Genomic DNA, 12,104 nt, shown 5'->3' with positions numbered 1-12,104 from the left:
TTAGGACAATTTTTGGGGTTCATAAAGCAGAGTTATACACATCTTTGGTGGATAACATCATCAGGGATGAAAAAGTTTCCTATAGTTTTGGTCGAGCTTGTCGCAGAAAGCTCAACATAGGGATAGTGATCTGGTGGTGGCGTTAGCTAACTTCTTAAAAGCTCTACATTTTAGAAGGTGGAAGACCTGGATGCTTCATACTTTGAATATGTATGCAGGGCTTCCAAAATTTGTTTGAGCCAGCCGGACATTTTATATCTGATCCCGATTTTAATCTCTAAGAATAAGTCACAAAAGGCAATTATGGTAATCTGATGGCCATTCCAATGATTGACATTAGATTAAAAAAAAACAATATTATCTTTACTTTGATATGAATTTGATGTTCTGACATAAACTGTTAAAATTGGCAGTGCATCATCCAAAGTGTGCACATCAGCGTGCTCATATCTGCCTTAGGTTCTTTATTTGTGCAAAAAGAGGTTGTCAAAAACTTTACTTTAGTTTTTTAAAGTCACATTTTCCCAAACCGGATGTTGACTTGACAATGGTAAAACATGGACCATAAACGGATACGTAAAATCTGTGTACATTTACAAAGCACGACTGAGCGAAGAAGCTCTTTCCACGTTATTTCTTCAAGAAAATACTTGAAATAAACGTTAGATAAAGGTATCAATGATAATTTTAGCATTTTTGAAGAAATGTAGGATGCATTTTTAAATTTCCCACCTGTGCACATGTACACACGTGTTCTTGTTCATGCAACGTAGTTCTGACGATTTTTCATTTTAAGATATGTCATCAAATCATGTTTATAAATGTATTTATTATAATTTAAATAGATTGGACTAAATCAATTGGATACAAACCGCTGAAATGTATGAAAATAATTGTGAATAGACTGATTAATTTATACCATGTCCGGTACTGAAAATTATAGTTTACCTGTCACCTGAACAGGTAGTTTTCAGCTGTCCAAAACTAATTAGCCTTGATTAAAATTAGAAAGTATTGAAGTAGGGGTTGTTTTGATAGTAATTAGTCATCATGTCACTTTTGTGATTGGAAATGTGGGGCTGTTATAGGCAAAAGTTTGAAAAAGATCGAGAGTTGTGTTAAAATGACAGAAAAAGACTTGAAAACTAAAAAGTAAATGACTGTTTCATGCTTTGCCCAGCCTGACTTTTAACGGACATTATATAAATGACAGGAATATATTACCGTTTTGGAAGCCTTGTATGTATGACTCATGTTATGAAGTTTCGGTCGGTCACATGTCCAATGTACTTGACCTCATTTTCATTGTTCAGTAACTTCTTGAAAAAATCAAGATTTTTTGTAATGTTAAATTCTCTTTTATAATGAGTAATAAGATAACTATATTTGGTACATGCATACCCTGCAAGGTCCTCGTGCCCTTCAGACAGTTTTCACTTGACCTCAACCTCATTTCACGGATCAGTGATCAAGATTAAGTTTTGGTGGTACATTTGTATATCCATATCTCAGATACGATGAGCAATAGGTCTAGTATATCGGTGTATGGAAGGACTGTTAGGTGTACATGTCCAACTGGCCGGTGTCATCTGACCTTGACCTCATTTTCATGTTTCAGTGGTTATAGTTAGGATTTTGTGTTTTGGCTGTTTTTCTTATACTGTATGCAATAGGTCTACTATATTTGGTGTATGGGATGATTGTAAGATGTACATGAATAGCTGGTAGGGGTCATCTGACCTTGACCTCATTTTCATGGTTCAGTGGTCAAAGTTAAGATTTTGATTTTTTGTCTTTTTCTTATACTTCATGCAATAGGTCAACTATATTTGCTGTATGGAAATATTTTATGATCTATGTCAGTCATGCAGGTTTTGTTTGACCTTGACCTCATTTTCACGGTTCATTGCTCTGTTTACTTTTTGTGTTTTTGTCAGTTTTTCTTAAACTATTAGCAATGGGTCAACTATATTTGTTGTATGGACGAATTGTTAGCTGTACATGCCTGCCTGGCATGGTTCATCTGACCTTGACCTCATTTTCAGTGTTCATTGATCAATATTGAATTTTCTTGGTTTATGTTTAGTTTATGTGACAGTTGTAATAAAGCTTTATATTTAGGACTATCAACATAGTATCAATGATTAGTAAAGAAGGCGACATTTCAGCATGTGCACTTTTGTTTTGGTTTATTTAGACAAAAATCATTAATAAATAGACTGAAATTTGGATCATTTTTTTGTCCACTATTTGACATAAATATTTGGCAGATTGTATAGACATCAGTGTCTTTGACACTACAAATCTATTTCTTTTACTACAAATCTATAAAGATCACTACTAGGCTGTTGCATCCTTGGTGCTTCTTTGGATTTATCCATATTAAGGCCACGTTTTTTTAATTTGTTGGTTTACAGATTTTCTCCATGAAAAAGTCGGGTCGGTCGGTCGGGAAAAAAGAAAAAAAAAGATCTTTCAAGACATAAAACTGATGATGCAAAATAAATATATATATTTCACCTTTCTAATAGTATGTTTGTCATACTAAATTTTAGTTCAATGAAATAGTATTTCTCAGCTGTAATAAACATCGCATGACATTGTCTAATAATTTCCCGTAAAAAAGGGATGCATGGACAAGGACGAAATTAAATCGTCATTTCACAGACAAGAAAAAATATTCATGTCGGTAGCTCTTAATTAAAACTGGTTGAATAATAATATTAGCATATCTATCGTCGTCCGTGTTGTCTGTCGACCGCCGTCTGTCGTAGTAAACTATTTCAAGAATCTTCTCCTCTGAAACTACTGGGCCAAATACTTTCAAACTTTAACTGAATGTTCCTTAGGGTATCTTATTTATAAATTGTATCCGAAGTTTTGATCTATCAACAAACATGGTCGCCATTGCTAAAAATAGAACATAGGGGTCAAATGCAGTTTTTGGCTTATAACTCAAAAACCAAAGCATTTAGAGCAAATCTGACAAGGGGTAATATTGTTTATCAGGTGAAGATCTATCTGCCCTGAAATTTTTAGATGAATCAGACAACCCGTTGTTGGGTTGCTGCCCCTGAATTGGTAATTTTAACGAAATTTTGCTGTTTTTGGTTATTATCTTGAATATTATTATAGATAGAGATAAACTGTAAACAGGAATAATGTTCAGCAAAGTAAGATTTACAAATAAGTCAACATGACGGAAATGGTCAGTTGACCCCTTTAGGAGTTATTGCCCTTTATAGTCAATTTTTAACCATTTTTCGTAAATCTTAGTTATCTTTTACAAAAATCTTCTCCTCTGAAACTACTGGGCCAAATACTTCCAAACTTTAACTGAATGTTCCTTAGGGTATCTAGTTTGTAAATTGTATCCGAAGTTGTGATCTATCAGCAAACATGGTCGCCATTGCTAAAAATAGAACATAGGGGTCAAATGCAGTTTTTGGCTTATAACTCAAAAACCAAAGCATTTAGAGCAAATCTGACATGGGTATTATTGTTTATCAGGTCAAGATCTATCTGCCCTGAAATTTTCAGAGGAATCAGACAACCCGTTGTTGGGTTGCTGCCCCTGAATTGGTAATTTTAACGAAATTTTGCTGTTTTTGGTTATTATCTTGAATATTATTATAGATAGAGATAAACTGTAAACAGGAATAATGTTCAGCAAAGTAAGATTTACAAATAAGTCAACATGACGGAAATGGTCAGTTGACCCCTTTAGGAGTTATTGCCCTTTATAGTCAATTTTTAACCATTTTTCGTAAATCTTAGTAATCTTTTACAAAAATCTTCTCCTCTGAAGCTACTGGGCCAAATAATTCCAAACTTTAACTGAATGTTCCTTATGGTATATAGTTAGTAAATTGTATCTAAAGTTTTGATCTATCAACAAACATGGTCGCTAAAAATAGAACAAAGGGTTTAAATGCAGTTTTTGGCTTATAACTCAAAAACCAAAGCATTTAGAGCAAATCTGACGTGGGAAATATTGTTTATCAGGTGAAGATCTATCTGCCCTGAAATTTTCAGATGAAGCAGACAACCTGTTGTTGGGTTGCTGCCCCTGAATTGATAATTTTAAGGAAATTTTGCTGTTTTTGTTTATTATCTTGAATATAATTATAGATAGAAATAAACTGTAAACAGCAAAAATGTTAAGCAAAGTAAGATCTACAAATAAGTCAATTTGACCAAAATTGTCAATTGACCCCTTAAGGAGTTATTGCCCTTTAAAGACTTTTTTCACAATTTGTTCATCATATTGACTTACTTTAAAAAATCTTCTCCTTTGAAACTGCTGTATCAATTTCAGCCAAACTTAGGCTAAATGAGTTTCAGAGTATCTAGTATAAATTTTATTTCCTTGTATGTCAAGAAACATAGCTTCTATGGCTAAAATAGAACATAGGAGAAAATGATTATTTTTTTTGGCTTTTGAAGAAAATAGGACGATCCAAAAAACATTTAAATAAATTGAAAAGTCAAAATAATCATTGATGAGAGATTTAACCAAAAGAATTAAGGTGAGCAATTCAGGCTCTTGAGAGCCTCTTGTTTATTTAACTGGACGATGTTTTTTTTATTATCTATGAAAACAAGAAAATTTCAAATGATTTGTTAAAATCCAGTACTTCAACTCGATGTCTTGAACTTCCACCTGTCCACATTTGGACAAGTCTATTTCTATGAGAACAGGCATCTTACGGACTGGTGACAAATAAAGGAAACGAACTTATTGTGTAACTGGTTTTAAACACATGTTTTAAAAATTATTTGCGCAAACAGCATTTCAAGGTCATTAATAATTGATTTGTCTATTTTTAGAAACCTAAACTGAAAGTTTCATTTTTTCACAACAGAAAGTGTCATCACTTCTGTGAGTGATTTATGCATTTCCTTTCATAAAAAAGGGGATATTTTAATTTTTTTTCAGGGATAATGCATTTGTTAGGGTGGGCGGGAATAAAAAAGCATGATAAGTCAATTTTATTTTTATTCTGGAAATCGGCAAAATCGTGTCAGCGGATCCGTAAACCAACAAATTAAAAAATTCTGGCCTATTAGACTCAATATTTAAAGGATACTGTAATATCAGAATTATTTCTTGAATTTAAGGTGGTGCAGGAAACAAAGAAGATGATAGAGGCCAGTCCAAATGAGAAATTTGTTGTTCATGAGTTCAAGGCTGGATCAATAGCTAAAGTATGCTAGATTTTTTTTTAAAATATATAACAATATAAAATGTTTGATTTACCAACTGAGTTCCGAATTTCCTTCCTGTTTTGTCAAAAAATATGTAATGAACATCTTAGCTGAAAAACAGTCAGGTTCAAGAGAATTACAGTATGAATATATGATACTGATTTTCATGCACATGACACATGTCATTCTAAAATCTGCTTAAAAGTGGTGTAAAAAAACCAACAATTAATCAATCATTCTAAAATCCATCAGGTATACTAGAAAACCAAAAATTTGGACCACAAAATAAAAAAGACAACAAGAAAAATGAAAATTCATTTGTATGCTATCTGATCTTTGTACTTGTTACTCTTATTTATTTAGGCTTTAGATGGTGCAATGAAACAGTACAAAGCCCTGAGTCCAGAGACTGCAGCAATGTTTTTCTCAGTTGACAGAGAGGCCAGTAAAATAATATGTATGAGCTTAGCTCCAAAGGTGAGACTCAAACTATTCAGATAGTTGTGTTGACAGAGAGACCAATAAATGTATATGTATTAGCTCTGCTCCAAAGGTGAGACTTCAACTATTCATATAATTGTGTTGACAAGAGAGGCCAATACATTATGTGTATGCAGAATTTGACAAAAGTGGCTACTTCATATTATAATTGAATTGCAACATTTATATTAGGGCTATTCCAGAAAAAAATGTATGGGGGGGGGGGGTGGGGGGGGGGTGGGGTGGAAGGCACATTGTATTAATAATACATGGGTGATGGGTATCAGAGCAACTTTTCACACTATAATGCACTATTAAGTCTCAATTACAATTGTCTGGGTGGTGGGTGCCGACAAAAACTGCCTTCCAACCCCTCCATACATTTTTTTCTGGAAAAGCCCTTACTATATCTGAAACAAAAGAAGACCTCAGAAATTCCCCCATAACCCTCCTCTAAAAAATATCTTTGTTTACTGCAAAAAACTTTTTATTAATACTAAAACTTCATTCTTATATGGTATGTTGGAAATGATTGTGAATTTAGACATTGCTTATCCTTTGAACAAATTTAGGAAAATGCTAGCTTCAGCAATTATTTTATTACAATGTAGATTTAAAAATTACAAACTGTTTTGTCATTTGTATATTATATAACTGTTTGTGATTTTGTACCAAAATCTTATAATTGTTTCTGACTTTAAGTTAGCAAGTACCATGATGTTTAATAAACTAGATAAAGTCAAAATGATTGTTATTTATCTTATAATTGTTTCTGACCTTAAATTAGCAAGTACCATGATGTTTAATAAACTAGATAAAAATGATTATTATTTTGATATTTTTCATTAAATTCTAATAACTGCTACATCATTATTTTGTGTTTTTTTAGTCATCAATAGCTGCAGGACTGAGTGCTAAAGCCTGGGTGACAGAGATTGCACCACTGATCAGTGGTAAAGGTGGTGGCAGTGACGCTTCAGCACAAGCCACAGGTTCAAGTTGTGATGCTCTTCAGGAGGCTTTACAAACTGCCAAAAAATTTGCTCAGATGAAGTTGTCATGACAACAGGGAACTATTTAATAAAACATAATTTATTTTTTGATATTTTTCTTTGAAATCATGTGCTACCAACAGACATTTAATAATATGTAATTTTTATTTCTGTAAATGAAATGCAAAAAGAGAAAGTAACCTCGTCATTTACTACACATTGAATGTATGTCTTACTTTAATCTTGCTTTATGGGTTGGAAATGCAATATTTTATTTTTTTATGCAAATTATATGGTTATTGATATATACCAAGTTCTATGAGGATGTCTAAAATTTTATGATATTATTCTTTAAAAAAGTATTCAAAACAGTTTCAACTAGATCTATTGACCTGGGGGTGAAAAAATATTCATATGGGTATCTTTTCAACTTATTACATATATGTAAGTGCATATGCCAAAAGTGCCATATTGTTTAAATTTGTTAGTCACTTGATATTTAAAAGTTAGAAAATATACAAGTTGGTAAATTGGTGCAGGTTTTAAAAGTGACAAGATACATATATTGGCCATTTTGTGCTTATTATAAAATATTTTATAGATATAAAAGTTGGTCAGTTTGTGCATACTTGTATAAAGAAAATGGTAATGATAATGCTGTCATTTAAATGGCTTAAAAATTTGATTTTTCAGAAGAAAAAGTGTGATATTATTTAAGCTGAACAATAACATGTAGATAACTTCATTTTCAATGTTGACCTGGATATAGCACAAGACTCCTATTTCAAATTATCAGCTCTTTCTAAACTAGATTATAAAAGTAACAGTTTAAGTCCATGATTTTTTAAGAACTGGTACACTGAGAGTACCAGTAATGCAAATGTTTTATAACTGCCAGACCTTTCATCAGAAGTAGGTTGGTATTTGAGGTCCATCATCATATTTTATTTAATCTCAAGTTTGCAATGTATTGTATTGGAAAAACTAAAGTGTTAAATTTTTATTTGTTAGATTGGGATTACATGGTACTGTCTATACTTTCAGTAAAATATTTGTTGATCTTAGGAGTTAGTTGGTGAAAATAACTTAATAAAGAGTGTTGATAAACAGTAGATGCATCCTTTGACAGAAACATTGTTCACTTTTGTATTTGTCTTGTATTATGTTTACACAAGTAGAGAATACACTGATAAAACATCTTTATTATCACATATATGCAGCTTCACCTAGCAATTGTTCACATGGCATTATCTCTAGTACCTTTAAACAGATCTGTTATTGACAACTTAAATATGAAATAAAACATTAAATGCAAGCTTATTTTGTCTTCTTTGAATGGTCTTGAAGTTTTCAATTCCATTGAAAAGAAATGGATAATCATGACAACAAATCTAAGAAAATTTTAAAAGATGGAACTGCATTGGTATTGCTGTTTTTCCTCGTAAGGAATAACCTTTAGAAAAGCCACTAATGGTACTGATCTTGGTACTTGTAAATATTAAAGGAGAACTAATGGTTCTTTATAAAAAAGCTACACTGCACTCCATTTAACTTAAGGATTCAATTGTCACAGTCAAGAGGTTTGACAAATGATACTATTTTTGTCGAGCCTGCAACTTTTGTTGCAGAAAGCTCGACATAGGGATAGTGATCCAGCGGCTATGGCGGCGGCGGCTACGGCAGCGGCGGCGGTGTTAGCTCACTTCTTAAAAGCTTTATATTTTAGAAGGTAGAAGACCTGGATGCTTCATACTTTGTATATAGATGCCTCATGTTACGAACTTTCTGTCAGTCACATGTCCAATGTCCTTGACCTCATTTTCATGGTTCAGTGACTACTTGAAAAAAAAGTTAAGATTTTTTGTAATGTTAAATTCTCTCTTATTATAAGTAATTGGATTACTATATTTGGTATGTGCGTACCTTGCAAGGTCCTCATGTCTGTCAGACAGTTTTCACTTGACCTCAACCTCATTTCATGGATCAGTGAACAAGGTTAAGTTTTGGTGGTCAAGTCCATATCTCAGATACTATAAGCAATAGGTTTAGTAAATTAGGTGTATGGAAGGACTATAAGGTGTACATGTCCAACTGGCAGGTGTCACCTGACCTTGACCTCATTTTCATGGTTCAGTGGTTATAGTTAAGTTTTTGTGTTTTGGTCTCTTTTTCTTATACTATATGCAATAGGTCTACTATACTTGGTGTATGGAATGATTGTCAGGTATACATGTCTAGCTGACAGGTGTCATCTGACCTTGACCTCATTTTCATGGTTCAGTGGTTAAAGTTAAGTTTTTTAGTTTTGGTCTATTTTTCTGATACTTTATGCATTAGATCAACTATATTTGGTATATGGAAATATTGTATGACCTATATGTCGGTTACGCAGGTTTCATTTGACCTTGACCTCATTTTCACGGTCCATTGCTAAGATTTAAGTGTTTGTGTTTTGGTCTGTTTTTCATTATTTATAAGCAATAAGTCAACTATATTTGTAATATTGAAGAATTGTTAGCTGTACATGTCTGCCTGGCATGGTTCATCAGACAATGACCTCATTTTCATGGTTCATTGATCAATGTTTCATTTTCTTGGTTAATGTTGAGTTTATGTGACAGTTGTACTAAAGCTTTATATTTAGGTCTATCAAGATAGTATCAAGGATTAGTAAAGAAGGCGAGACATTTCAGTGTGTGCACTCTTGTTTATATATGATGTACCAACTTGGCATGAAGATTCATGGAAATCCTTGTTATTAATTATTGGTCAGAATAAATCTGCCAAGCCTCAAATATGCTTCATAGATACAAGTCATTAACCAAAAATCTTTTCTGAAACTACTGAGCCAAATTTAACAAAACTTGGCTACAATCATTAGGGGGGTAAACCGTATCTTGTTTAAATAATGTGTCAGGTGACCAGGCCAACCAACCAAGCTGGCCGTTATGGTTAAAATTTTGAACTTGAAAATAGAACGTAGGGGTAAAATGTAGATTTTGACTTATATCACTGAAACCAAAGCATTTAGAGCAAATCTGACGGGTTAAAATTGTTTATTAGTAGTCGTGTCCATTACTAATCCCAGCAAAACCTATTAATACTTTTGTCAATAAGTGAATTATATATGGCTTCCTGTACAGACTTTTAAAAATAAAATCTATTGCATATACTAATAAAATTGAGAATGGAAATGGGGAATGTGTCAAAGAGACAACAACACGACCAAATAAAAAAAGAACAGCAGAAGGTCACCAACAGGTTTTCAATGTAGTGAGAAATTCCCGCACCCGGAGGCGTCCTTCAGCTGGCCCCTAAACAAATATATACTAGTTCAGTGATAATGAACGCCATACTAATTTCCAAATTGTACACAAGAAACTAAAATTTAAATAATACAAGACTAACAAAGGCCAGAGGCTCCTGACTTGGGACAGGCATTTATTTAGCATATTAATCTATTGTAATAAAAATTCTTAATATCTAATAAAATTTGTTGATTTAGCTAACAAAGTCCTTATATTTGTATAAAGTTACATTCGTTTATAGTTTTTATTTGTTTTAAGGTTAAACTAGAGGCTCTCAAGAGCCTGTGTCGCTCACCTGTTACTGTATTTACTGATGCCGGTCATCTTGGTTGGTAGGTGGGGTCATTAGACACTTTTTTTAAATAGTTTAGTTTAGTTTAGTTTAATATGGCCCATAGTTTTAGAAAAGAAGATTTTTGTACAAGTTACAAAAATGACGAAAATTTGTTCAAAATTGACTATAAAGGGCAATAACTCCTTAAGGGGTACTCTTACAATTTTTATCATGTTGACTTATTTGTAGATCCTACTTTGCTGAACAAAATTGCTGTTTACAGTTTATCTCTATCTATAATAGTATTCAAGATAATAACCAAAAACTGCTAAATTTCCTTAAAATTATCAATTTTAGGGCAGCAACCCAATAACGAGTTGTCAGATTCATCTGAAAATTTGTGAGGGGATAGATCTTATTCTGATGGACATTTAAATCTTGAAAGATTTGCCCTAAATATCTTAGTTTTAAAGATATAAATCAAAAACTGCATTTTACCACTATGTTCTAATTTTAGCCATGTCGGCCATTTTGTTTGGTAGGCGGTGTCATTGGACACATTTTTCAAACTATATACCGCAATGATAATTATCGCCAAGTTTGGTTTAATTTGGCCATGTAGTTTCAGAGAAGAAGATTTTTGTACAAGTTACAAAAACTGATGAAATTTTTAAAAAAAATTGACTATAAAGGGCAATAACTCCTTAAAGGGTTGACTGACAATTTTGGTCATGTTGACTTATTAGTAGGTTTTACTTTGCTGAACATTATTGCTGTTTACAGTTTATCTCTGTCTATAATAGTATTCAAGATAATAACCAAAAACTGCAAAATTTCCTTAAAATAACCAATTCAGGGGCAGCAACCTAACAACGAGTTGTCCGATTCATCTGAAAATTCTAGGGCAGATAGATCTTGACCTGATTAACAATTTTACCCCATGTCAGATTTGCTCTAAATGTTTTGGTTTCAAAGATATAAGCCAAAATATACATTTTACCCCTGTGTTCTATTTTTAGCCATGGCGGCCATCTTGGTTGGATGGCCAGGTCACCGGACACATTTTTTAAACTAGATACCCCAAGGATGATTGTGGCCAAGTTTGGTAAAATTTGGCCCAGTAGTTTCAGAGGAGAAGATTTTTGTAAAAGTTTACGGACGACGGACGCCAAGTGATGAGAAAAGCTCACTTGACCTTTCAGGTCAGGTGAGCTAATAAGCTGCAATTTAAATTGCTTGCTAGTCCCTCTGTGATTATTATAAGATAACTCTGGTTAACTTCCCAATCAATCTATCATGAAGGGGAGATAATGATTATTAACTTTCATTTTAGTTTTTTTTTTAAATGATGAACGGTTCTTTATATTGGTATGTTATCATTTTTAACGTTTCAAATTTATGAAATTATATTCATACACCAATGTAAACTGAAATATATTGAATTAATAGATATTGTAATTATTAAATTATATCAGAAACCTATACTTATTATAAAATAATGGTCCTGTTAAAGGGAGAGAATACTCCCATATTTTTTTTTGAATCAGCACATAATACAAAGGAATGTCACTCTTGCATACAAATGACACATCAATATAATTAACTAATTGTGCATTCATGCTCCACCTTCAATAAAGATTCTAAATTATGAATATAACCAAAAGTTGTTAATCTATAGGATAGGGAAGACTAATGAAAGCTAACCCACTGTAAAAAATATTTCTTTGAAATTTTTCAAAAATTCCTCAGAAAAATGCTTGAGCCACTTGACTTTCATAGCTCAAAATTTACGTTTTTACACAATATTTTAATAAAGTAGTAAAAGATTATTTGCTTCTCAGT

At 32.5% G+C, this 12,104-nt stretch overlaps 1 protein-coding gene across 2 annotated transcripts in view; it reads left to right on the top strand.

Moving 5' to 3' along the window:
- The window catches only part of LOC134721377 (alanine--tRNA ligase, cytoplasmic-like), a 40,238-nt gene extending 32,243 nt beyond the window's left edge, over positions 1 to 7,995 (top strand). For both annotated transcript variants that reach the window (XM_063584340.1, XM_063584341.1), the window contains exons 21-23: positions 5,122 to 5,208; positions 5,572 to 5,685; positions 6,578 to 7,995. In XM_063584340.1, the coding sequence (XP_063440410.1) occupies positions 5,122 to 5,208; positions 5,572 to 5,685; positions 6,578 to 6,751 (375 nt within the window). In that variant the 3' untranslated portion in view covers positions 6,752 to 7,995. The remainder of the gene's footprint in view (positions 1 to 5,121; positions 5,209 to 5,571; positions 5,686 to 6,577) is intronic.
- The last annotated feature ends 4,109 nt before the right edge of the window (positions 7,996 to 12,104 follow it).

Source organism: Mytilus trossulus, chromosome 6 (genome assembly GCF_036588685.1).
Source record: "Mytilus trossulus isolate FHL-02 chromosome 6, PNRI_Mtr1.1.1.hap1, whole genome shotgun sequence".
NCBI lineage: Eukaryota > Metazoa > Mollusca > Bivalvia > Mytilida > Mytilidae > Mytilus > Mytilus trossulus.
This window is presented reverse-complemented; position numbering and strand designations above follow the sequence as displayed.